At 33.8% G+C, this 24297-nt stretch overlaps 3 protein-coding genes and 1 long non-coding RNA gene across 7 annotated transcripts; 1 reads left to right on the forward strand and 3 right to left on the reverse strand.

Annotated features, from left to right (window-relative positions):
* Positions 1-267: 267 nt before the first annotated feature.
* LOC130797017 (uncharacterized) lies at positions 268-10242 on the reverse strand. 3 transcript variants are annotated; one of them, XM_057659485.1, is made up of 13 exons: positions 9956-10242; positions 8047-8099; positions 7272-7440; positions 7128-7191; positions 5789-5868; positions 5527-5680; positions 4851-4912; positions 4696-4761; positions 4030-4088; positions 3634-3715; positions 1911-1954; positions 1533-1778; positions 268-1247 (listed from the first exon to the last, which is right to left on the reverse strand). In XM_057659485.1, the coding sequence occupies exons 1-13, from the start codon at positions 10100-10102 to the stop codon at positions 1223-1225; spliced, it is 1251 nt and encodes a 416-aa protein (XP_057515468.1). In that variant the 5' UTR covers positions 10103-10242; the 3' UTR covers positions 268-1222. The 3 variants fall into 3 exon arrangements, 2 of the variants coding, with proteins under 2 accessions (XP_057515468.1, XP_057515469.1); XR_009038781.1 differs by lacking the exon at positions 268-1247 and adding an exon at positions 3218-3271 and having other exon boundaries at positions 1682-1778; positions 9956-10229; XM_057659486.1 differs by lacking the exons at positions 268-1247; positions 1533-1778; positions 1911-1954 and adding an exon at positions 3217-3271 and having other exon boundaries at positions 9956-10229.
* A 909-nt stretch (positions 10243-11151) lies between these two features.
* On the forward strand, positions 11152-19678 carry LOC130797022 (uncharacterized). The gene is made up of 3 exons (XR_009038782.1): positions 11152-12041; positions 12888-13718; positions 18500-19678. It is a non-coding gene; the product is annotated as an uncharacterized LOC130797022 (long non-coding RNA).
* LOC130797020 (calreticulin-3-like) lies at positions 13343-18501 on the reverse strand. Of its 2 annotated transcripts, XM_057659488.1 has the most exons (14): positions 18238-18501; positions 17067-17174; positions 16425-16617; positions 15636-15894; positions 15486-15542; positions 15350-15397; positions 15019-15105; positions 14871-14928; positions 14719-14786; positions 14396-14488; positions 14256-14312; positions 14049-14150; positions 13802-13837; positions 13343-13597 (listed from the first exon to the last, which is right to left on the reverse strand). In XM_057659488.1, the coding sequence occupies exons 1-14, from the start codon at positions 18374-18376 to the stop codon at positions 13586-13588; spliced, it is 1317 nt and encodes a 438-aa protein (XP_057515471.1). In that variant the 5' UTR covers positions 18377-18501; the 3' UTR covers positions 13343-13585. The 2 variants fall into 2 exon arrangements, with proteins under 2 accessions (XP_057515471.1, XP_057515472.1); XM_057659489.1 differs by lacking the exon at positions 13802-13837.
* On the reverse strand, positions 19556-22857 carry LOC130797021 (acyl carrier protein 2, mitochondrial). Its single transcript, XM_057659490.1, has 2 exons — positions 22489-22857; positions 19556-20059 (listed from the first exon to the last, which is right to left on the reverse strand). The coding sequence occupies exons 1-2, from the start codon at positions 22708-22710 to the stop codon at positions 19883-19885; spliced, it is 399 nt and encodes a 132-aa protein (XP_057515473.1). The 5' UTR covers positions 22711-22857; the 3' UTR covers positions 19556-19882.
* Between the last annotated feature and the right edge of the window lie 1440 nt (positions 22858-24297).

A 24297-nucleotide genomic window follows, 5' to 3' on the forward strand; every position in this document is an offset into this window, starting at 1 on the left:
CTCGATTCGGATAAAACCGACTTAACCCAAACGAAGTTTAAATCGAACTGCTGTAAACCTGAACCAATTTTTAACATAGAAGTATGATCAACTCATATTCAATCATTTTATTAGTTATTATAATAAAGTGATAAATATTTTAATAAAATAATTTTTATAAATACATGGTTTCATATATTCAGAATTAATAATCAATGATCAATGTTTATTCAACTACTTTTAATCGAATTAGATGAAAATTAATAGAACTTTATAATTTTAATTTTCGGTCAAACATGTAAAAGTTACAATGTAATAAAGATCACTAATTAATTTGCATTTTAACAATTTTGCTTTAAGTAAAGGAACCTTATCATTAATTAAAAAATGACTAACAACGTAATCTGATACTGATTTGATTGATAATATTAAGTAATTCGTGGCCAAATTCTACTTAAAAAACACCCGAGCCCAATTTGTACCCGGTAAAACCAAACTAATTATTAACCGATGACAACTTGAGACCGATTAAAAATCGACACGAACTTCAATTGACAGCGAACTGATGCTAACCCGATAGCTCGAATAACCGATCTTCAACCGAACCGTGACTAACCGACTCTACCTCGAGTGTGACCTGTTGTAACATGTATCCGAAATATAACTGATCTAAAATACAACCGAACCGAATGACACCCGTTCGAAACTAACCTGATCACCCGAATAAACACCTCTAGCTCCAGTAGCTACATGAACAAGCGATGCAAATCGTAGCACCTCTTGGACGAGAGGTCCCCCAACTATCAGGTCTCCCTTTTCCTTCAGGAGAACTACGCATGTTGAGCATGATATACTTAAAAACACCGTATTGATAACCACAATTACACAAAAAACAATTCCATGGCTAATAATTATCCGGTGAAATCGTCATATGCAAGTCTAAAAATCCAACGATTAAAAGGCGCATTTGAGATAGGACCGTATGACTGAAAAATTAAGCTCAGTACAACTCAGCATAATCAAGATCTTTCTATTCAAAGAGATCCTAAAAAGTTGCTTAATAAAATTTATCACCATCTTTCTCCAACCAGCAAAAGAAGCATCTATGTGTTCTTTCAACAAACCAACCCAAAACAGAAGACATACAAAGTATTATAACTTAAAACTTCAGATGTCCTTCGACAGATGATATCGGACCCACACAAGAACAAACCTTGGGATGAAAAATGCAGCAGATGAAGCTCTAGTATCGATCTCGGTCATGGCGCCTACAATGTATATCAAACAAGAGATAGTAACCAATCAGAACATCTCAAGAGTAATCAAGATCTTGAAAAAAAACACTACTTGGAATCACAAATGTGGTCAGAAGGTTCCAACATGGATCTCAAAATCATCGCCATAAAATTTAAACTCAGGCAAAACCATCTACAAAAATCATAGCAACAGAATCAAAATGTCATCCTAATTATGCAACTAAGAAATGCATGGTATTGACTTTTAAGCAAACGCCAGGAACACCCAGATGCAAACGTTTGAGGAATTAAAATTACCGATTACGATCATAATCACGTCCATAGTCTCTGGGGCGTTCTTTAGACCGTGAACGAGACCTGCGACGACTTCTTGAATCATAACTGCGGGAACGCTCCCTGTCTCTTTCATAGTCACGACCACGGTCTCTGTCACCCCTATAACGATCCCTGCTTCTTCGGTCATAATCCCTGTGTTCCCGGCTATCGCTTCTGTCCCGATCCTTACTGGGTGCTCGTTCATTTTCACGACTACGCTCTCTCGACCTACAAGGTACAGTTTGGGAGGGGAGAACAGTACAAAAAGAGTTAAAAGAATAACTATTTAAAGTCCAGGGGGTTTCAAATTTTAGGGGAAAAGCGGCTGAAAAGACTAAAATGAAGGCTGAGGACACCTACCTTCTATCATCTTCATGTACCTTGCGCTTCTTGTTTCTTTCTTCCTGAAACATTTAATAAATCCAATATAAAATTCATTCAAGCAATTCAAGAAGCCAATTCATGAACCACAAACGATGCTACAGATTACTGTGAGTTGAATACACAAGCATGCTACAGACATCACCCTATGACGATTACACATACAAAAAAATGACTTACCAAGAACGCTTCCATATACTCACAAAGGATACTTTGATAGGCAAGTTTATTTTCAAGAAGCCAACCCACGAACCAGGTTACCAATAACATAGGAAAATTAATGTGGGTTGAAGATCATTCTAACATTGTCAAATAATGCACAAGCATTTTGACCGAAACAAATCAATAGCAAGAAAAGAGAGGCAAGAATGTAAACCCAGAAGCAAGAAAAAAACCAAATATCAAACCCCTGTAGAATGGCAATTCAATCAACAGGCACCAGCGACAAAAAAGGAGGATCTTTCGTAATATTGGAGCAGTAAAAGGAAAGACAGACCAAAGTTAGAGGTACAGTTATCCTTCAAATATAACTCTTAATTTGACACAAGATAATTTGTCGAGGAAACCTTTAAGGGAAAATCGGACACACACCGTTGAAAGAGCATATACAGCTACAACTCAGTGTTGACTCACTACAAATCTAATATCCTATGCAAATAAAGAAGGGCCGCCTGATGCACAAAGCAGCGAGGGTCCGGAGAAGGGTCCCTTGCCACAAGGCCCAAGGTTAAGCTTTCTTCTTGCACTCAGCCCTTATCAGATATCCAAAAGCATTATCCTCATGCAGACGTTGAAAAAAAAAACAAGAAAATGAAAAAAGAGATACATACATTGATACATAGTTAAGGAAGAAAATCAGAATCTAAGAATGGAGAGCCCTTATCAGCATGCAGCAATTTGTCAGATTAACGAAAGATAAAAACTATGAGCATTATCCTCAATCACTAACCTCAACATTAGGTTTATCATGCCATGTGCCAAGTCTAACAATAAGAAGGTGGTATGTGATAGCATTTGAGCTTTAAGCAATCATTGGCCAAAATGAATGCCAACACAATTGCATACAAGTTAAAATATAATTTACCGATTTGTATGCCAGAAAAAACTCATCAAGCAACTAATTATAGGCTCTAATCCTTTCCCTTTTGAACATTAATTTGAAAACTCCATGGATTAATCTCCATCCTCTATTTCAAGTCTCGCTTGAAGGTGAGAATACATACTATGTGTACAAGTCAGAATAAATAAATGCAATAACCACCCTTCTAAGTTAAAGAAGAACTCACAGATGGCACAACCGAGATCTTTTACAGAAGAACAATGTGACAATAGACCAGCACCTGAATCACATATTCAGAGTCTTTGAGAATTTCCCCAACTCTACAGATATAATAGAAACTCTTGCAAATAATAAAATATCCCAAGTCTTGTCATTAATTGTCATTTTAAATACCTCCATATTTGGGCCCTAACATAAGGGATCTTTTATCATATAAGCTATAAGCCCAAAAAAATAGATTCTGGAACTATATAACATCAGAAAAAAGGTGCAACGCTAAGGTTACCATCACTAGTTCAATGCACATTTCAGTCATGTCAAATAAATAGCTCAGGGTCACACTAAATGTCATAGAAAACCAAAACGTATTTACAAAGAGAGAGAGAGAGAGAGAGAGAGAGAGAGAGCATATAGCCATCATACCTGAAGGTCAGCTAACTTCTCACGAATTTGCATGTAGCCCAAGTGAAGCTTCCCTCCAAAATGATCTGCTAAGCGACGATCACTGAAAACCACACATAAATATCAAATACATCCACCCAAACGCATTATATAGACCATTACATATCATTTACACAAAGATCTATTAAGTATCTAGCTAATAACAACATGATCTACAAGCATAAAGTAAAAGACGCACATTCTTTAGCAGCAAAAGATATCCTCGTAAAACTGGGGCCAAAAGCCTGTTGGTGACAAGGAGGTATAATTGCTCAGGTCAAACACTGAAGTACTTGAAACCCAAAAATACCATGCCTAATCACCCTCACAAGATGGTCGGCACATACATATCTTAGAACAGTGAGATTTAATTCTTACCTGTCATAAACACTCAAGAATGCTCCACAAATATCACAGACACGCAACTTCTGATCAGTCTGCAAGAGCACAGAGCAGTTTAGAAAAAAACCAAGAGTTTAAATAGTTGTTTCCAATATCCAGAAAATGATATGGCAAACACATAATGAAAAAAAAAGAGCTATGAGAAAGCAATGTAAATCAATACAAGAAGCATTAAAAATTATAAGCCACTGAAAGTCTACAAGAAAACACAAATATATATACATCATCCTCTCAATATTAAAAGAATTTAGTGGTGATCCATTGGTCGAACAATAGCTGATATGCTTGACAGCCAAGATTATTCCTCCACTCCACAAGCCAGTATACTTTTTATGCTCCCGCAATCAATTCATGACAAAATCACTTTTTAAAACCTTTCTAATCATCCCAAATATGTCATTACGCAGACTGCAAGGTCAGTAATCAATATCATCGTAACATATACTAATATTTACCCTACTCATTAGCTACCCAAGATCTCAAGTTCTAAACATTTACTAATAACAACAAATGCCATGACAACCACCTCCAGGCTCCAGCCATTGCACCAACCCAACCTCACAGGCCAAGAAAAAAAAGACAATATTACAGACACCAAGTAATTCCAACAGTTGAAAAGATGTACTGAAAAGAAGGGCTCACAATTCGAACATCAGCAGCAGTATACTTAGCAGAATCCCCTGCAACAACCTCCTGCCTTGGTGCAAGCTGGAGCAACAGTGTACAGATTTATTAGATAAGAAAAAGGTAATGTGATGAACTGAAATTCTCAGTGGAGGTAATAATATACTATCAACCTTCTTCAGTGCTTCAGCTTCCTCCAATGCTTTCTGTGCTTCGTCAACCATCCCTTGCTCACCTGAACACATAGAATGTTCAGAAATCACAACTTTAATACAAAAACAAAGGTCACTTTAACCAGCTTGCTATGACAAAACAGCATGGCATCAAAGAAAGAAACTGACATGAGTCAGAATTGAACTGCCAGGAGGAACTAAGCGAAAGAATAAACTATATAATTTTGAACTTCAGCAGAAACTTAATTATTAATTTCAAAGATCAGACTCTGCATTTGTTTTCATTTAATAGTAGAGTAGGCAGACAACATCCATGTCTTAAAGTAAATAACAATCTCGATAGTGAAAGAAAAAGTTGAATCAGGAATGATTTCTCATATTACTTTATTACTTTTTATACATCATCCTGAAGGATGCTCTATATCAGCAATTAAAATTACAAGATCCAATTATAAGCACGTGACAAGATGAGGTAACTTAACTAATAGCGTAGGTAAGATGCCCAAAGTGACCATAACCATATCAACAAATATGCAATGGTAGGACAAAGGACAAAAGTATACCCAATTAAGGCACACTGATGAAAACCTTATGAAATCATGTATGAGTTGTCAACAGACTTATTAGCAGAAGAAAATAAGCCTAAAAAGGCAAAAACCAACAAAGGAGATCTTACCAAGTTCCTCTGCTTTCTTCAGTTTCTCATTAATCAATTCTTGAGTACGTGCATCAGGAACAACTACAGGAATAGAAGCCAAGGAAGGAGGATTGAGAAGTGGTTGTGGTAGAGAGGCTCTATCTTTGTTGAAAGCATCCAAAAGTAGCATAGACTGCAATAGGAGAACACACATCATTGATCAGGTCAATTACAACGAATAAATTCAAAAATAAGCTTCCCAATGCTTTTCTGGAATTAAACGTTACAGAGACAAACATACCTGTTTGTCGGCTCTTATTGTTCTCATTTCTTCAATTTCTTCTAAAGCTCGAATTTTGAGATCGGTTTTTCCTTCAAAATCTAAAACACAAAATTCAAGAAACATTCAGAAAGCAAAAGGCACAACAGCACACTGATTGAAAAACTATAGCAAGAAAAATAAACAAGTATAATAGATATTCAAACAAAACAAAACAAAACCACGAGTATAAAACCAATGGCTAAAATCTTAACAGAACAAAGGGCAGCATATCAGTTTAGCAATTAGTGGTTTAATATGATCAAAACACTATTTTATTGTTTGATAAGTAGGTTTATTTTCCAAATGTCACAATTTCAGTAATTCAAAATCAAAAGTACCGTTTTAAGGTTTTTTATAAATTATTCACAACGTATTATATTCCAACTGGTATCATAGCAATTAATTCTACAAAACAGTAATGTTAGCTACAATTTATAATTGAAACCCAGATATAGGTATGCAATAGATAGGATGCATCATCATTCCAGAATATTAGTTGAAGCCAAACAATAGCAAGTAGTAAAGAACTTGAGTGAGGATGTAAAAGGATGTATATTGCTGTAATTCAAGATTACAACAGTAAAATGGTAACAAAAGTATTCAAGAGGCTTGCACTCTCCAAAAAAATGAGTATAAAACTACCTTATTTATACTAATAAGCTCTATTACTAACTAATAGTATAATATCTAAAATACACTTTTAACCCATACATCACAAGGTACTTTGACCATTAACAAGTACCATCACAACTAACTTGTAACATGTAGATCCAAAGCACACTCTAACACTAAGTTTGGATAAGAATTTAGAAAGGGAAAAGGAAAAAAAGGAAGGGGAGGGAATGTATAGAAAATATTCCCATGTTTGTTTGAGTAAAAAAGAAGGGAGAGGAAGAGAGAAAACATTATCCTTTCAAACTTTACCACTTTTGTAGAGATTTTTTCATCAACAAAATTAAGGGAACTAATCATTCAATTCCCTTCCAAATATGTTCATGTCCTTTGCTTCAAATTACTTCACTCCAAATCTATCTAAAAACATATTGTCTAACACCAAACACCTTTTTACGCATATGGAAATGTACAACAATACAATATCATGAGTGGACACATTGCAAATGCTAGAACAATAAGTCAAAAAAAGCAGAGAAACAGACATTTCAAAACTTTAACTTACCAAGTCTACTGGTAACATAAGTTCATATTACTAACTCTAATTAAAGCTCTCACTTCCCTTCCTTTTAACATACAAACACATCAACTAGGTTTAACATTTTCTTAATAGTGAGTTAGTTCAGCAAAGAAAACTTTAACTTACCAAACTGATCAACTTCTTTCAGTTTCTCTTTGATCTGCTTGGACAACTCCATGATCTCTTCTGTCTGCAGCGAATAAGAAATGGAAATTAAAACCTATGTAACTAATCAAATAGCGATGCTTAAACCAAAATATTTGTACAAACCTGAGTAACCTCAGAAACAGAAATTGCAATAGCAGCTTTAGCATCCTCCTCAGCAAGACGCTTGAGAGCTCTTGTAATTTTTCTGTCACATTCAACGATAAGCCTATCTATTACATCCTCCAATTCCCTTTCATAGTTATCAACACCTTTGGCCTTTGCTTCTTCATATCTATTAGGGCATTAAGGTTTAAACAAGTTTCAATAAAGGATAATAACCAATCTATATTACAGCTAAAAATCCTACTTAATTCATTAAAAGGCACACTTATCTTCCAAACCAGAGAAGAAGCTCACCATATACTTATTGGGAGATCCTTAGTATTAGGTTTATAGCCACAAAAAGAAAGATCAGTGAAGCGCGACCTCTTTTTCTGATCCTCTTTCAGATTTTTCTTTTATGAGTGGTAGTAGAGTCTACAATAGTGGGCTTATCATTAATAGTGGCCAAATTAATTATAACCCATTTTATTTCTACTAGCAAAGTCTTTCTTTCCTTTTTTTTTTCTTTGTTGTCTTTTTTTTTATATAATTTTTGTTATTTTATTTATAGTTGTAACAAAATACAATAGACTAAAATGGTATTTGTGTTTCCTGACGTTTCGGAAACTCTAAATTAATGTTTCTCGGTTCCGTTTCCGTCTCTTGTATCGAATTGAATTTTGTTTTGAGTTGCATAATGAAAAATCTTCTAAATAATACAAAAGTCACACATTGTGATAGAAAATTGAACCTCTACAAACAAATTAACATAATGGAAGTCAAACAAAAAGGATACTCTTTCCGCAACTGCAACGAGTGCACCTTTGGACAAGGCCCCATGTCCATTTTCTGAAGAAACACAACACGTCACCCACGTTAACCAATTCAGAAGGATGAATAAAAAATTTCAATATGAAGATGAACAAAAAACCTCAACAGATAAATAACTGATACTCTTCAATTATGATTCAGAACAACGCAGAAGACAGTCTGTTTTGACTATTTCCCTAACATGCCAGTTGCCACATCTCATTTCATTAACGTAAAGCCAAAACTACTAATTTTTTGGAAGTTACTTTGTCAAAAAAATGTTGGAATTTTTCCATTAAAACAGAAATTTGACAACCCTTAGTAATTAAATTCCTATATTTAGTGGTAATTTCTAATTCTAAGGGACTTTTCATTTCCAATGCTTGCCTAAATATTTTGACCAAACTATACAAATATGCAATTCCTAGGAAATGAAAAATTCAAGGGCATTAGGAGGCAATCAATAACGTCTGCGATTTCAACATAAGTTAGAAAAATACAACAGGGATCCTATCTTTTCTCACCAACATCAAGATGTATGGTGACTAATTTACTTCTATCTTAGTTCCAAAAAGGACGAGGCGCCCAAAGGCACTATGTGTTCCTAAATCTTAGGCTCTAGGCTCTACACAGCAAGTGAAGGCGCTAAATTTTGGATGTGAGGAGCTTGATACTCCGGAAAAAAAACCCACAAAAATACATAGAAAACCCTAGAAGAAAAAGAGAATTAAAAACCAATTTAAGGGTATCTAATAAGAACAGAAGAGAAAATATATGTGGTGAGTTTATGCATAAAAGCTTCTAAATTTAACACCAAAAGGTGCTCTAGGGCATTCAAAGGTGCTTGCCTTTAAGTGGTATAAGGCACTCGCCTTAAGGAATCCACTCCGTTCCTATCAAGGCACTCAACCCATCATGTGGAGCTCCTAGGTGAGCTTTTAAAAACTACGATTTTTAAATATAATTTCTAGAATTTGATTATTCCAATGAAAGAACAAGTACTCAACACCCAAATTATCAAAGCAGCCAAACTAATATTGGAAACATAAGCATATAAATTTCAACCAACTCCAACGAAAATAAATGACCTAGTCACAGTACCAAGTATATCAACAAACATGTCCAATTTGTCTAAAAAAGCTAACCCATAATAGATCATATGGTATTGCTTCATTGACCGAAATACAACTAATGACTGTAACAGCTCCCCTTAGATCACCCATGTCTAGAAATTAGAAAGAAAACTGAGTTTTGTCATTAGACATCAAACTCTTCATTTAACATCTATGAAATGTGGACACTTGGACATGGGTCTTAACACTTCAAACTTCAATTTAGACCCAAAAAAATGAGTTTTGTACTCCAACACATAACCTTATAGGAAAACTATCCAAGTTCGAGTAACATTGCGAAATTCCGATCCTCAAGTATGACTACAGTTCAACTTAATCGTAATCAGAAAACATAGAATAAAAGCAAAGAAACCACAAATTTTCGCTGTAGGACAGATTTCGGAGAAGAATGTCTAACGGCTTTTCAATTATACCCAAACTCAAGCTCTTCCAACTTATTTGCCCAAATACTATTACACTTGCATTCCACGAATGCCCAAATATAACAATTCAGAGTTCCACTAGAGTAGAAACTAGTACCCAAAATAAATATTTTCCACCTTATTTGCTCAAACACTAGTACACATAATTGACGAATGCCCAAAAAATCACTCCTTAAACGTTTATGAAGACAACCAAAATATCAATCAAGTTAAATACGATCAAAAGAATTCACTAACCACTATTGCAATTAAAGAAAACCAATTCATCTGCACACTTATTTTTACAAACAAATCAATGAAGCATGTTAGGGCTTTAATAGAAGAGAAAGTGGTACAGTACCGTTAATTGAAAAAGTTCGTGAGGACAGAGACCAGACAAGAAGAGACGACAAACATCACGATCGTAATACTTACGATTGACTTCAGTGACGTCTCCATTGCGATTAGCTCCCATTAACACATCCAGTTGCTTCCGAAGCGCGTCCATCTTTCACTCTCTACTCGCACGATGGTTTCCGCGATTTTAGGGTTAGGGTTTGTGCTTTGATGGGGTTTTTACGACCGACTAGGACAAGAAGAGAAGGAAGTTTCGGATTAACTAGTTTAGTGCGATGGGGTTAATTAACGGAAAAATTTAACATTAATAGTACAACTTTTTACAATTTTTGTAAATAATTCCATCAATTTGTTGGCCAACATATCTTATTATTATCTATTTTTAATAATATGGTATGTTGTGGGCAAATATATAATAAAAATTAGATTATTAGAGAATATCTAAAAGTATGATTATTCACAATAAATGGGTAGAAAGTTTAATTACTAATGACAATTATTTTCCTAATATAAGTGGTAAGAGAATGTCAAGTGTTTAGTCGTTACTCGTTTGTTTACTCAATTTGCTACATTATGATTTGAGTTTGACAAATAATGAAATACATAGTCACAATTATGATTTGAGTTTGACAAATAGTGAAATACATAGTCCCAATTATCTTGGGATTTGGCATAGACAACACATTGATATTTCGTGTAAACTTTATTAAATTTTAAACTAATCTTGTTTATTTTCTAGTAGAATTTAGCTTATCCTGAATTACAAAAATAAAATTTAAAAATTTTTAGAATTTTTAATATGAATTATAGGTGAGTTAGAGAAGTACAATATAAGATAATTTACTATTTATTTATCACTTTTAATTTATGATTAATTTTAAATCTATAAATTAAAACATACTAAAGTTAAATATTGTTTGATTACCAAGATGACGAAAAACACACACCCACTAGGCTAAATGCTAATTGATACTTTTTAGTTTAAGTGTTGACTTATAAATAGAGATTAATGTACAAGAATTTACGAGATGAATTATTTCACTATGATTGTAAAAAATTTACAAGATGAATTCCAATCACACTCACAAGTTATAATGACTGTCTTGTGATCTTTCTCAATTTGTGAATCATTCACCCTAGTACTCGTAAAACGAAGTATTTATAATAAAACCTAAATACAAGACACTTGGGCACCAAGAATCACATAATAATCGGCCAAAGGAAGTTGAAAAACTGCTCCTCACACAAAATGTAATTGCAGCCGAGTCGGCTTTTCCCTCTCCCTTAGCCGCCGAGTCGGCTTTTTCTTCTGGAATAAAATGCCTTTTGTCGGTCATCACAGCCGAGTTGGCTGCCTCCAAATCCCACTAACCACCGAGTCGGCTTTAGTCTCTGAAAAAATACTTCAAACACAGTCATTACAGCCGAGTCGTCTTCAACCTATGCCCACCACGCCACTGAATTCCTACTTGAACCCAGCCAGTGATTCATCTAAAACCCAAGATAAGACTCGAGTCGAGTCACCATCTTCAACAGAGATCATCTTATTCTGACTCTGATTCAAACCTACATTTTACACTTGAATATGCTTTTGTAGATTTCCAATTCTTACCTGCGGGAACTTTCTCTGATCCTGGTCTGAAGTTAGAATTACCTGCATACGAGCTTAGGGTTACTGGAATTAGCAAAAATTCAGGATCTTGATTTTGACCTGGAAAGCATTTACACAAATCCGTTGCTCTGTTGTTATTATTCGGCATCACGCATATGTTAAATTGTGGTCTTTTTTAATAGAACCCCCAATTTCACTGAAGAAATTCCTGAAAATGCGGAGGCTGAAGCCATTATCAACCAGAAAAGTCCTTTTGGGCAAAATATGTCGTCCTGGTTGACATTTTGACCAATTATTATTGATTGTCTCTGTTGCAATGAATGGTTCTGATCCCTCTAGAGCTGATGCTCATGAATGGTATGACACAAGCTATGAAAATGGCAGAGGAGCAGACAGGTCGGGAATCAGGAGGGCAGCATGGGGCTCCAAATGCTGCCGTACGAAGAAGATAGTCTTTTTAAGCTTCTGATTTCTTGAGGTTGTTCCTAAAATCTTATCTCTTCTGATCTAATCTTGTTTAAGTATGTTATAGAAGCTGTAAGGTGAACATTCTTTTTGCGGTGTTCTAGCAAATGATGAGAGATTTTACAGTGTATATGTCTAATCTTTGTGGAGCTCTTGATTTCTTTGATGTAACTTTGTTTTACAGCGAAAATATCTTGACCTTTTTGGATACTTTGCACAATGCTGATTGATTACAACAATGCCAAAGCCTTAATCCTAAAGATTGGGATCGGCTATATGAACTAGATAACTTAGTCCCAATAATCGACCTTAATAACCTATTGTGACTGCTGGATCGACTCACAGTAGGACTAGTGTTCATAGGCTTCAACTTATTAACTTGCATTTTAATTTTGGTAAGAATTTGTTGTTTCATATGACTAACTCAAGTGACCAATTAAACGTCAGTTGTAATTCTGTAACTGTTAACAATCATTTCTATCGAGTTTAACCCATTTGATTCTTTAACCGCGTCCACTATTATGGGTATGGGTTGCCATCTTCCATTGCTCCCCAGAGCTTTATCATAGTTTCTATGAACGGGATACACCGGGTACGATGACGATGATAGACCTGTTGATAGAAAACTAGCTTTAAAGCTTTAATTTTGGAGTTTTACATATGGCAAAAAATCTGAACCAACTACTTTCGTAGTAGTATTGATATGTCTTTAGCTCTTGGTTATGACTGTTCTGTGAACCCAAAATTTACCTCATGATATATCACTTCATCATACACTCACTGGCTCAAGTAACTGGATTGTTGTTTTGTTCTTCCACAATTGCTGTCTATTTATGAAACATGATTGATCATTATTTAGGTTCCTTTGAGAAACATAGAAGCTGATCCTCAAGTTCTGTTGGAGCATAGAGACATTTCTGCTGTGGGAAACAATGATCCTAATTAAGAAGCTCTCTGGCATATGTTCTTGTTTCGCAGGAATTCAAGCCTTTGGTCATTATGTGCAGTCAAAAGGATAGAAAACAAAACTCGAACCTATGCTATGATAACGTTTTGATGTGAATTTAGGTTTCGTTTTCTTATGTTAGTTTGTAAGATGTATTTATTTGGATTTGCTAAATTGTTTTCAGCAAGTTAATAAAGAAAGTTTTGCTTTTTCTCATCCTTCTATCTTGTGCTGTTCAAAATTATGCTTATGTTTGTCCAAAATCTCACAACCGAATGATCAGATTTGCATTTAGCTAAATTCTAAAAAATTTCATCAAACAACTCATGATTCAGGACATTGGAGTACATTTCAACTGGTCTTACATGAAATACCATATATATGCTGTATCATTGTTACTTATCTGTGGTATTCGTTCTCGGGAACTCGTACAACTCGAAATAATGGTGGAAACATTTCTTTAGGTAACTCATACAATCCAAAAGTTTTCCTTTTCTTTTCTTAAATTGAAAAGAATACAACTGCACTTGACAGATCGACGAAAAACAGGAGCTGATACAAAAATGTGTCTTTGACATTCAGAGGGCCACTACGCAACATTCGAAGAGCCCTTAAAGTTCATCCTGCAAAACCATACAGTGCAAGAAGATGATCACTTAACTGAAGAGATTACTGATGTTTGACATAACCAGAAAGAAACAGCTGTGTGTAGATTGTCAGAGAAGAGGAGAAATGCAAGTTAAGGTAAGCCTATTTTCTTCTCTAGCATAATTAATACTATGTCATGGAATGAATAGTCACAGTGCAAGAAGATAATTTATGCTTACATGATACTTATCGTCTAAATAATCACGGTGATGATGCTGCAGGAGATAAACAGCTTGTTAATTATTATAGATTACAATAGTTCTAGCTGATTTTATGATATCCCTGCATTAGCCTTTTTCTTAACTTTTTTTTTTTTTTTTTTACATATAACACAATTAATTGGTTAAGATATAACAAGCATAAGTTTATCTATGAGTATGATGATGAATTGATGATAATATAACAGTGTAAGTTTAGCTATCATACACGTCTGTAACGGTCTCTGTAACGATCCTTGTATCGTGAATGTCGATCATAACCCCTTTCTCTTCTCCTCCTTTCACCTTCAGCTCTCGCTCTTTCAGCTTCCTGCAGATAGAACACAGAGAAATATCACATTTTAGTATTGCGTAAAATTCTGAGCCAAGCACCTGAAGTACCGAAGAAAATTAGGAAAAATGCTTCTTTCCATACCGCTTCTTCTTCTGCTTTTCTCACTTTTTCCGCTTCTTCAAATGCCTCTTTTTCCATCTAACAATGTGAACATAATCAACTTAAAAAAGGTCTTCTCCTTGGAGATAGAATTGTCTATGTGCACTAAACTTAAAGAATACCTCTCTGTTGGCAAATACTTCATCAACTACTTGTTTGGCATACTCTGGATCATCACATATCAATATATTGTCATACACTGATCCTGCTTTTACCTGCGGTTTGATTCATGTTAAATTCTGAAGTTGGTAGACTAAGGCCCCATTTACTTCAATTGACTTTATATCGAACTAAGTTGATCTGAAGCTATAATTAATGCTTATATCTTTTACTGATTCACGATGATTTGTGAAACACAAACTAAATTTTCTTATTGAAAATTGGTTTTTACTCCTCAAAACCGATCTTTCAGAAAGTTGATAAATTTAGTCATTTAGGTTCCTACCTGCCAGACTTCGATACCGACATATTTGATAGGCTTAAGCACATAGAGATCAGGTTCATCTTCAAATTCTGTGAACAGAAATGATATATTATTCATATTTTTTGGCTGTGTTTTGAAATACGATTTCATTGCGAATATTGTCAAGATCATACCTGGATTGTCAATCCATGGAGTCTTCCACTTTCCCTTGTAGTTTGGGTTCTTGATTTTCTGGTGTAAAGAATGAAACTTCAAAACCATAGAAATGAAGCACAATAAATCATAGCTAATACTCTTTTAAATGATTTTTAGTTTGCTTACCCTTCTCTTCCATGGTCCCTTGTATTCTGGGTTTGGTACTTTTGGAGGTTTCCATAAGCCATCCTCTTCTTCGTCCCAATCAGCGGGCTGCCCAAAATTGAAAAATAAACGACAAAATTTGCTATTCAGCCTCTCCAAAATTCTAAAGCTGTCGTATATATACCTCATATTTGAACCAGAAATGTCAAATTTTGTCTCGATCCTAAATCAGCCTGAAAATTTTGACTAATAACCCGAAAATGACCCAACCTAAACTTGACTCGACCTACCTAAACAATCGTTTTTGATTGGTCTAATTAGTACAAACGGATCGACAAGCAGCTAAAGTTACCTGTTTGGCATTTGGGTCTGGAATTTCTGGTGGAATTGAATCATAACCCTACAGTTTAGCCATGATAAAGTTGTCGTTATCATAGATTCGCACTTGCATTATTTAGAAAGACGACAATGAAACGAAACCATAATACCTCAGGTTTGACATTATCAGGATCGTCGATGTATTCTCTTTCTTCCCAATCTGCAGGCTACAGAAGTATAAAGCATATCAGCATTCGAGTTTTATTATTCAGATTTTCTGCTATAAACATTTGTTATCATAGTTTCGTAGTATTCCTAACCTTTTTGGCTTTAACATCTTTGATCTTTCGTGGAGGAAGGATATCCCAATCTGTGTAGAGACTTCCCGAATCTCTCTCTCGATTATCGATTAGGACGCTGTAAGTAGCATCTGGCCTAAGTATAAAGGTGTAGAAATGTGTTAATTTATCAGTTTCGCATTGCAGATCTTTCTTTATTGGATAGTTTTGGCCTTGATAGGATAATATTAGATGAAGCTTTTTTGTATCTGTGCCGCATATATCTGGTCCAAACATCAAACTGCCAATAACAGAAGAACATCAAACACTGGCCGAGTTATTAGTGAGCAAAGGACAACCACGACCCACCCTCAAAAATCAATAAAAAGTATATTTATGAATTATTTGACCCATAAGTTATTTTCACTATATGTGTATGTCACAATACTCGTTGATCTAACAAAATTGTTCAAATACTCGATCGTTTCGCCAATTTTGATCACCCTCACCCAAAATTATTTTTGTGATGTTTTTGATGGAAACTTTCAGACCCTCCTCACCCGATATCCTGGCTTCGCCTCTGTGATCCAACAAAAACTTCTTGAACTAAAAGTTTGACCCAACAGGTCATACCAGACCAAAAAAGGGCCAATACTGACTTAAATTCTCGAATGCACGCAAAAACTTATTAAGATTATGTACATTTGACCTTCTATATCTAGCCTAGGCGAGAGCCACTTTTCAAATCTGAAAATTTACATTGACCGATTTGAACTTGACCCGAACCGAGTTGTACACAGCATGTGACACAACCAAAGTGGGAAGTCAAACCTGTAAGGAGTATCTCCTCCAAATTTCTTTTGATTGACAAATCCAGACAGAAGCTTTATGTAACCACCACCACATTCAATGTCCTGTTCAAACTTTATGGAATACTGAAGAACCAATGTTCTGTTCTTATTTGTGAATTCTGGTATTTTTGCTGATATTGCTGAATGCCTTGCATCAACTGTGGTCTGAATACCTGTCCAAATATTTAAGGAATAAAAAGGGTTTCAAGGGACTAAATTTCAACTAAACATTTCTTGGTGTGTCAGATTTTTTTATTAATATTTTTCGGTGGGTGTATTTGACAAATTACGTTTTGGATTGCTTTTGGTTTTTTGGTTGTTAAACGATAAAAAAGTGTACGATAAATTGCTTTTTAAGCTAAAATGAAAAAGCATGTTTATTGATTGACTTAAGGTTTTTTGACCCGCGTTTTCATTAATTAACAATCGATATCTAACCACTAATATTAAATAACTGACTCAAACAAATGAATTAATAGTGAATTAAAAAGTCAATTTTATCAGATGATCAAACAAGTCAACTATCAATAACCAACTAAATTCTATACACCCACTTTATAATTTGTACACTTAGATAATTAAATATTTACGATGAAAGTTGAAAGCATGCAAGAATATATACCTTTGTCGTCGTGATCACCAGCCCATTTCCCTGCTGTGTGCTTGAACGTTCCTGCTTTCCCTTCAGCTCTTTTCCAGTCTGACACTACCCATCTACTCTTCCATTCATCTTCTCCATTTCCATGGGTAAAAAAAACACATTTTAAAGAACAATTTTTGTCCAAATGGAAGGAAAATACATTAAAGGATCACTAATATCATTGTTATGCAAGTCTAAATATAAAAAGCGTTGATTACAATAGTTTCTGCGGTTTAATTGGCTACGTGAATCCCTCTTTGCCCTCTATTTGAAAAGTGTATGAATATAGTTTGTCCATTATTTTTTCTGGAATCTTAATTTTGTTATTTTTTCTCGAATCTTAATTTTGTGCGAAAATACTAGATTGATGACTATAATTATGACTATAAATATATGTACTCTTTAAATCCCTTTGTAGAATTCTATTCCCTTTGTTTTTAAATATATAGTTGTGTGCATGGTAAGTTTTGCACACGGGTAATTTTGTGGGTCAAAACTTATACAATTTGATACATGTTTATGTATAACTAAAGTTTCTCTTAAAAATATTCATCATCAATTGTTCACTCTAAAGATATATACAATAAAAATATCAAAGACTCAAAGCCTTAGTCCCAAAAAATTAAAGTCAGACTTTAAAGAAATATATAACTATTAAGTAATTAATGTAAAATCATGCATTAAAACTCAAAAAAAAAATGTTAACTTATTCCTTAAAACAATAGCGAAAAAGTTGGAAACAATCCAATTTACAACTTGCAACCTAATTAAGATAATTTTGTCATTGAGAATGACATTTTCGTTCACAACACATTAATATCAATAGCAAAATTACCAAAAGCCATTACAAGCCGAAGTTATAACCTTAGAGGTAACTTTTGATCAAGACAAATAAAGGAGTTGAAATATAAATAGACTAAGTGACATGCAAGTTCCAAACTGTTGAGCAATTAAAAGAAAATCATACATTTAAAACCACTAAAAGTTGAACTTGCCCCTTACAACACAAGCAAAAAAGTTAGTATCAACCTAATACACAAATTACAACCCCACTCTAATAAATTTGTTATCAAGAATGACATTTTTGTACACGATGTATATTGTCAATAGCAGAATTCACGATAGAAACTAGAAAGGATGAAACGACAAGTACCTTCAAATCGCTCTTCGAATATGATTTCGGAGTGTGTTGAATGAAGAAAACAGAAAAATAGTACTAAAAACAATAGACATAGTAGTCTAGATGAAAGCTCAAATTTTGCAGTTGATGCACTAAGCTTAGCCATTGGCATAACACAAATTCTGTTGCTGCAAGTGTGGAGCAAGAATGAGCTAGTTATAGGAAATGAATTCCAAAAATAGACAAAATATGATCTATATTTACAGTCTTACCCCTTGGTCTTCTCTTTCTGTAGGGTCCACAATATGTTTGGAGAATAACCAATGAAAATTGAGAATGCCAGCACGGACATTGGCACAACCATTGGTGTTGTTTATCCACATACTTAATACCTCAATTGTCAAAGTCTTGGTCTAGAATTAGATAATGGTATGAATTTGTGATCATTGTTCACCAATGACTTTTCCATGGAGCATTTTGCACTTTAAATGAAGACTTAACTCTATTATTTTATGTTCAGATTGATGATCTTTTCATTTACTTTTTTAATAGTGTGTAAGTGTATTATTTGCCAAAAAATATTAGATACAAATAATTGTTACGTGAGTTTCAAGTTTAAAACAAAACTTTGCAAAATGTTTACCTTGGCTTACTAGTTTATGTAATCAAGAGTTTCTAGTAGGGTGACCCAGTGTCACCATAATGTTAAATACACAATATTTCAAAGTAGTTATATTTCATGCAACAATTTCAAAATCCTTTAACATGATAGTACATTTAATGTTTAAATGATATATAAATTTGATCTTTTAAATCAAACAATGAAAATAAAGTGACAAATTACTCGCAATCCATCAAATAAACTATAAGTCCTTTTGAATTAAGAAATTATCGCACTTATCTAAACTCAAACTGTTTATTTGTGCTTATTTCGGGTCATATAAGTAACTTGATAATCTTGTTTGAACTTTTCCTAACTTATATTGACAATTCACCGAGCACAAAGGTTAGTCTAAACTACAAACTAGATCGGACTAATTCATATGTTATGATTTTCAATCCCAAAATTATGCATTTGGAAGCAGGAAATTAAATTTCTTTACGACATGGATGACTTCCATGTTTAGAAGTGACAAAATCCAAGTCTTGCAAGTCTTTTTTGCAGTATTCCCATTGCAATGATGACAATTGACTGCCGACTTGCACAATGGGGAAAGCAAATAATACGATAAAACTAAACCCATAGGAGTAATGTGTATAGAAAAGAGAGAAAGAAACGAGAACATAAAGAAAGTTCCAAGTTGTAGCTTTCATTGGAAAACGAGATCAAAAATTCGGTGCTGCGGTGCTCTGAAACACAAATACTGGCATAAATGAATACAGGGTCATTTCGTGCTCGAAATATACAGTAATTATTGTAAACTCAGGCAGAATGATACTGTTGTAACACCACCTTTGAAAAAAATGGTCTCTACGGACGAAAATCACGAGCATAATAAAATGCAGATATTATGTAATCTGGATATGAGGAGAAAAGACCGCCTCTGAATTTGAGGGAATAATGACAAGCACATGAAGTTGAGTCTAAAGAGGAAAAAGACCAGCCCTAAGTTAAATTCTAAGGCAAAATCCATGAAATTCAGATTGCAAAGCAAATGGGAGATCTCAAACTGGCCATCTATTTTGCTTGAGGATGAGATGCAATGAAATTCACTGCCATTTCGATGGAGTTGATCTTGTCAGCTTCATTGTCTGGGATCTCAAACCGGAATTCTTCTTCAAGTGCCATCACAATTTCAACAGAATCCAAGCTGTCAAGGCCAAGATCATTCTGAAAGTGTGCTTTGGGGGTGACCTGACGATATAAACAATTAAGACCCAAATTATAAGCAATAAGAGAAAATCCCTCCTCCAAGCCACATTCTATACTGGCAGAGACAAAAGGGAGTATTGAAATCAAATTCAATGTAATACGAAAAGCAATTTTTCAGTTGCAACTTACAAGACACAAGGCAATTACAATTCCAACAAAAATGTCAATCTTAAAGCCGAAATATGGAGTCAGTTATAGGAACCATATCAACTAATCAAAGCAATATGAGAGATTGTCAGCAACAAATATTATACTTTATCTGCCCAACTAAGTCTAAAATACAACTAAAAAAATTTTAATGATCATTCACATGGATTCTCCTCCTCTATTCAGTTTTATCTATTAACATATGCTCTTACAAATTTCAATTCTTCATACAAAGACCACAACAAAGGTGACGATATGTTTGTTTTATCACTTTGTATCAGAATAAATACTGCTAGGATTTAGAAGTCCACTTTTAATGATCTTTGTCTAAGCCCAAAAAAAACATGCTATTTCAATGTACTCTAAAACTGATTACACTCGTTCATCGACAAAAATATTAACATAATAACTTGGTATCATTTGTGAAAAAGTAAGTAACCCATAGAGGTGTGGTGAAAATTCAGTTACTCATTCTGTTATAACAAGTTAACCAGTCAGTTTGGAAACTGATAAAATCTTGACAAGTCAGGTCATTTGAAGTTCTGTTCATGTTGGGTCACCAGCCATGACATTGGTTTGACTCGAGCTAAAATGGGTTTGCATCAGATTTTTTTTTTTTTTTGACGATTAGAATTTTATTGATATAGCAAAAGATGTCATATGAAACATTTCAAACACTCACCGGCATAAATTAGGTTATGCCAATGCCAACAGATTTGGGTCAGGTCAGGTTAATACGATGTGAGTCAAAGTTGGTTATTCTCATTGTTAGGTCGAGTTTGATTGAAATTTAAGTTGAGGCCTGTTTTGGTTCAGGTTGACCACTTGACCTTGGATCAGATCATTTTAGATTAGATTGACAAGTAGCTTCACATCACATTCCTACAAGTTCAGGTTCAATAAGGTCTATCAAATTCACATCACACTACTAAGTTTGGATCTGTTCACAAAATTCAATTCAGATTTAATTTTAATCAAATAAACTAACAATTTTTTCACAAACATTTAATAAAAAACTTTTAAAAGAGTGCAAAAATTTATCGCAAGAGTACAGTGATTAAATCTCCTTACCACTTGCTGTGAAATTGCAACATATATCGTGCTTGTGCAAATTGAGAAGTATATACATTTTTTTGATAAAGAAATTTTTTTTAGCGAATGAACTTTATTAGTACATTATAGATATGAGAGATCACGAGAAAGTTCAACTATCTAAGTATCTAACTACATTAGTACGTCCCATTCTCCTCTACATAGCTCATATAAGAAACAATGTTGAAAGAGGATATTGGAGAAGACATGGGAAGACATGATCACCTTTGTTATGATATTCCACAGACAAAGGATATGTCTCCCTAAAACGCATATCCTACTACTCAAGTTACACAAGACACATTGAATAATCTAAGATAGTATCCCATATCCACCACTACTAGCACATCAGAATTACAAACACTTTGCTAAGCTAGCTTGATGAGTTATTGATTTAACAAAACCCCACATTGCAAACATGTTAGACAATTCTGAGCTAAGAATCCCATAAAATCAAAACTCTTGAATCCACTCCCCTCCAACCTACCAAAAAGGAAAAAATACGAACGACTTCCGTTTGCAAAGAAAAAAAGTACTTTGGTTTGAAAATGACTTTCATCATACCCTGTATATTCCTCTCATAGCAATTATTATTTGGGTGATTACAAACCATAACCTTATCACAAGTGATAAATTGGTTGCGGTCATAGAGACCCTCGTCTTAAGGCACACCTACACAGGACCCTAAACGTGCAATAGGCAAAATAAAAATAGAGGCAATATCAAATTTTCCTATATCGCATCATAATCAGATGAATAAAGCTATGTGAAAGCTCTCCTACTTCACTTATAACAGACCAAATAACCTACAGGGAGTACAGACTACAGATCAGTCACTATGTAAGCTACCGTTTACATTGAATTCAAACTATCAACCATTCCAATACATCTTCCATCATACATCATCATCAATAATCAACACTTAAATCTTCTAATTATCCATGCGAAGCCAAACCCTAATTTCAGTAATCAATGAACAACTCATTTCATCGAAAATTAACAAAAAAATTAATTACAAACTAAATCAATAAACGATACCAAAATGTTGACGGTAATGTAAACTACTGAAACTAATTTCTTCGACTAAACTTGAAATTCAACGAGGCATCAGACTATCAAATCGAAAACACGAAATAAAATGAAAAAATGAAAAAATGAGAGGAGGAATTAACCTTGCAAGGATCGACTTTCTGGAAGTTTTTGACGACGTTAATAACACGATCGGCGACCTCGGACTTGTCGAGGAAAGAACCTCGGACCTCCTCACAAAAATGGCGGCGAGAGAATATAGAGTTTAAGGAAGATGAAATCGAAAACGAAGAGTTAAGATTTTGGGAGAGTGGGCTAACCGCCACTCTCATGTACTTCAAAATCGCACTGCGGGCAGCCGCCATTGTTAAAGGATGGGAGAGAAGATATGGGGAGGTGCAATAAAGAAGGGTTGTGGAGGGTTTTGTGATAGCAGAGCTTCTTCGATTTCAACTCCTGCCTTTTCTTACGACGGAACAAGTTATAGCAAACCAAATCGTTTCTATGCACTTCTCTATCACAATTTCTAAATAAAAATGAAAATTTAGGAAAAATTAACTACACTAATTCAATTTTTATTATCCTATAATAATTTTTATTTTTTTACTATAATTTAACTTTTGATCAATCATAAATAATCTCAATTCTAATATCACGAGTCTAGAAATATTTTTACCCAAATAGTGACGAGCTTTCTAGGTTAATTGCAATAAAAATAAAAACAAAAAAAACAAAAATTTATAAATATTATAAATATTATAAATTAAAAGTTATAATCAAAAAATAAAATAAAAGTTTAAAATTAAAAGTTGAAAATTCAAAAATATGGAAAATTAAAAGTTAAAAAAAATTATATGGAGTGTGTAGTAAATTATTTTTGGATTATTATTTTTTTGTCTTAGTTTTAAAATTTTAATTTAAGTTTTGATTCTTCAATAAACCAAAAACCATATTTAAATTAATAAATGACTTTTGCAATTCAAAATAAAAGAAATAAAAAAATTTGTTAGAAAATACCTGAAAAAACCTCACTTGCGTGAAAAACTGTCGAGAATAATTTTTTTGTCAAAAACTACGTACAAAATTTAATTTTTTTTGTCAAAATATATCTACTTACAGAACTGTGAATATTTTCGTTAGTATTTCAATTTTTTAAAAAAAATAAAAAAATTCAAAAGTTAAAAGAGCACATGCGTTTCCAAAACTAATTTTCCCCAAATGAAACCGACTTATGATTTCGAAAAGTAAAACAAACTTATTGTTCTTCATCTTCCAAACACATATGTATTGAGTGAGGAAGCAATTTTTTTAAAAAAAGTATTGTTTTCGAAAAATGGATGTAAATGAAACCCTCTTTGAGGAAGTTATTGTTTGAAGGAGAAGAAAGCTTAATTTTCAAAACTATAAGAAGAAAGTTTGATTTTCGAAATTCAAATTGAACGCCACAATGTCTAAATTTTCAAAGGTTCTTTAGTGGTAAAGGAGAGGGTTTTTCCAAAATTATGGTTCTTTTTTGTTGAATGAGGAAGATGATGAGGAAGCTGCTTTTTTATTGGAGTTTTTTAATGGGTGATCTGGCCACGTGACCTCATGAAAAACTAATGAAAATATTCACAATTTCGATAGTAGGTAAGTTTTGACAAAAAATTAAATATTCTAGGTGGTTTGTGACAAAACTAATTTTTCACAAAGTGATCAATGATTTTGAACTAGTTAACCCTTTTTTTTTCCTAAACAATCAACATCTCTTTTAATACACAATAAGCTATTTAATCTATACCTTTTTAAAAAAACTACCTTATGTAAAACTTTTTACAAAAAACTACCTTATATAATACAAATCTTTGCAAATGACTACCTTTTAATGAATTTCGTTTGTTGATCATTACTTTTGGCCGTTGACCATCACGTGAGACTCACGTGATTTTAAAAATCTTTCCTTCTTCTTCAAT

The sequence above is a fragment of the Amaranthus tricolor genome, chromosome 12, assembly GCF_026212465.1.
Source record: "Amaranthus tricolor cultivar Red isolate AtriRed21 chromosome 12, ASM2621246v1, whole genome shotgun sequence".
Taxonomy (NCBI): Eukaryota; Viridiplantae; Streptophyta; class Magnoliopsida; order Caryophyllales; family Amaranthaceae; genus Amaranthus; species Amaranthus tricolor.

Coding starts and splice junctions, on each gene's coding strand:
- LOC130797021 (XM_057659490.1), bottom strand. CDS start 22,710: ATGGCGGCTGCCCGCAGTGCGATTTTGAAGTACATGAGAGTGGCGGTT. Junction 20,060..22,488: donor AGAAAGTCGATCCTTGCAAG/GTTAATTCCTCC, acceptor TTATATCGTCAG/GTCACCCCCAAAGCACACTT.
- LOC130797020 (XM_057659488.1), bottom strand. CDS start 18,376: ATGCCAATGGCTAAGCTTAGTGCATCAACTGCAAAATTTGAGCTTTCA. Junction 14,151..14,255: donor GAAAAGCAGAAGAAGAAGCG/GTATGGAAAGAA, acceptor TTCTATCTGCAG/GAAGCTGAAAGAGCGAGAGC. Junction 13,838..14,048: donor ACAGAGACCGTTACAGACGT/GTATGATAGCTA, acceptor TATCTCCTGCAG/CATCATCACCGTGATTATTT.
- LOC130797017 (XM_057659485.1), bottom strand. CDS start 10,102: ATGGACGCGCTTCGGAAGCAACTGGATGTGTTAATGGGAGCTAATCGC. Junction 8,100..9,955: donor ACGAACTTTTTCAATTAACG/GTACTGTACCAC, acceptor GTGTTTCTTCAG/AAAATGGACATGGGGCCTTG. Junction 1,248..1,532: donor CGTGATTATGATCGTAATCG/GTAATTTTAATT, acceptor TATACATTGTAG/GCGCCATGACCGAGATCGAT.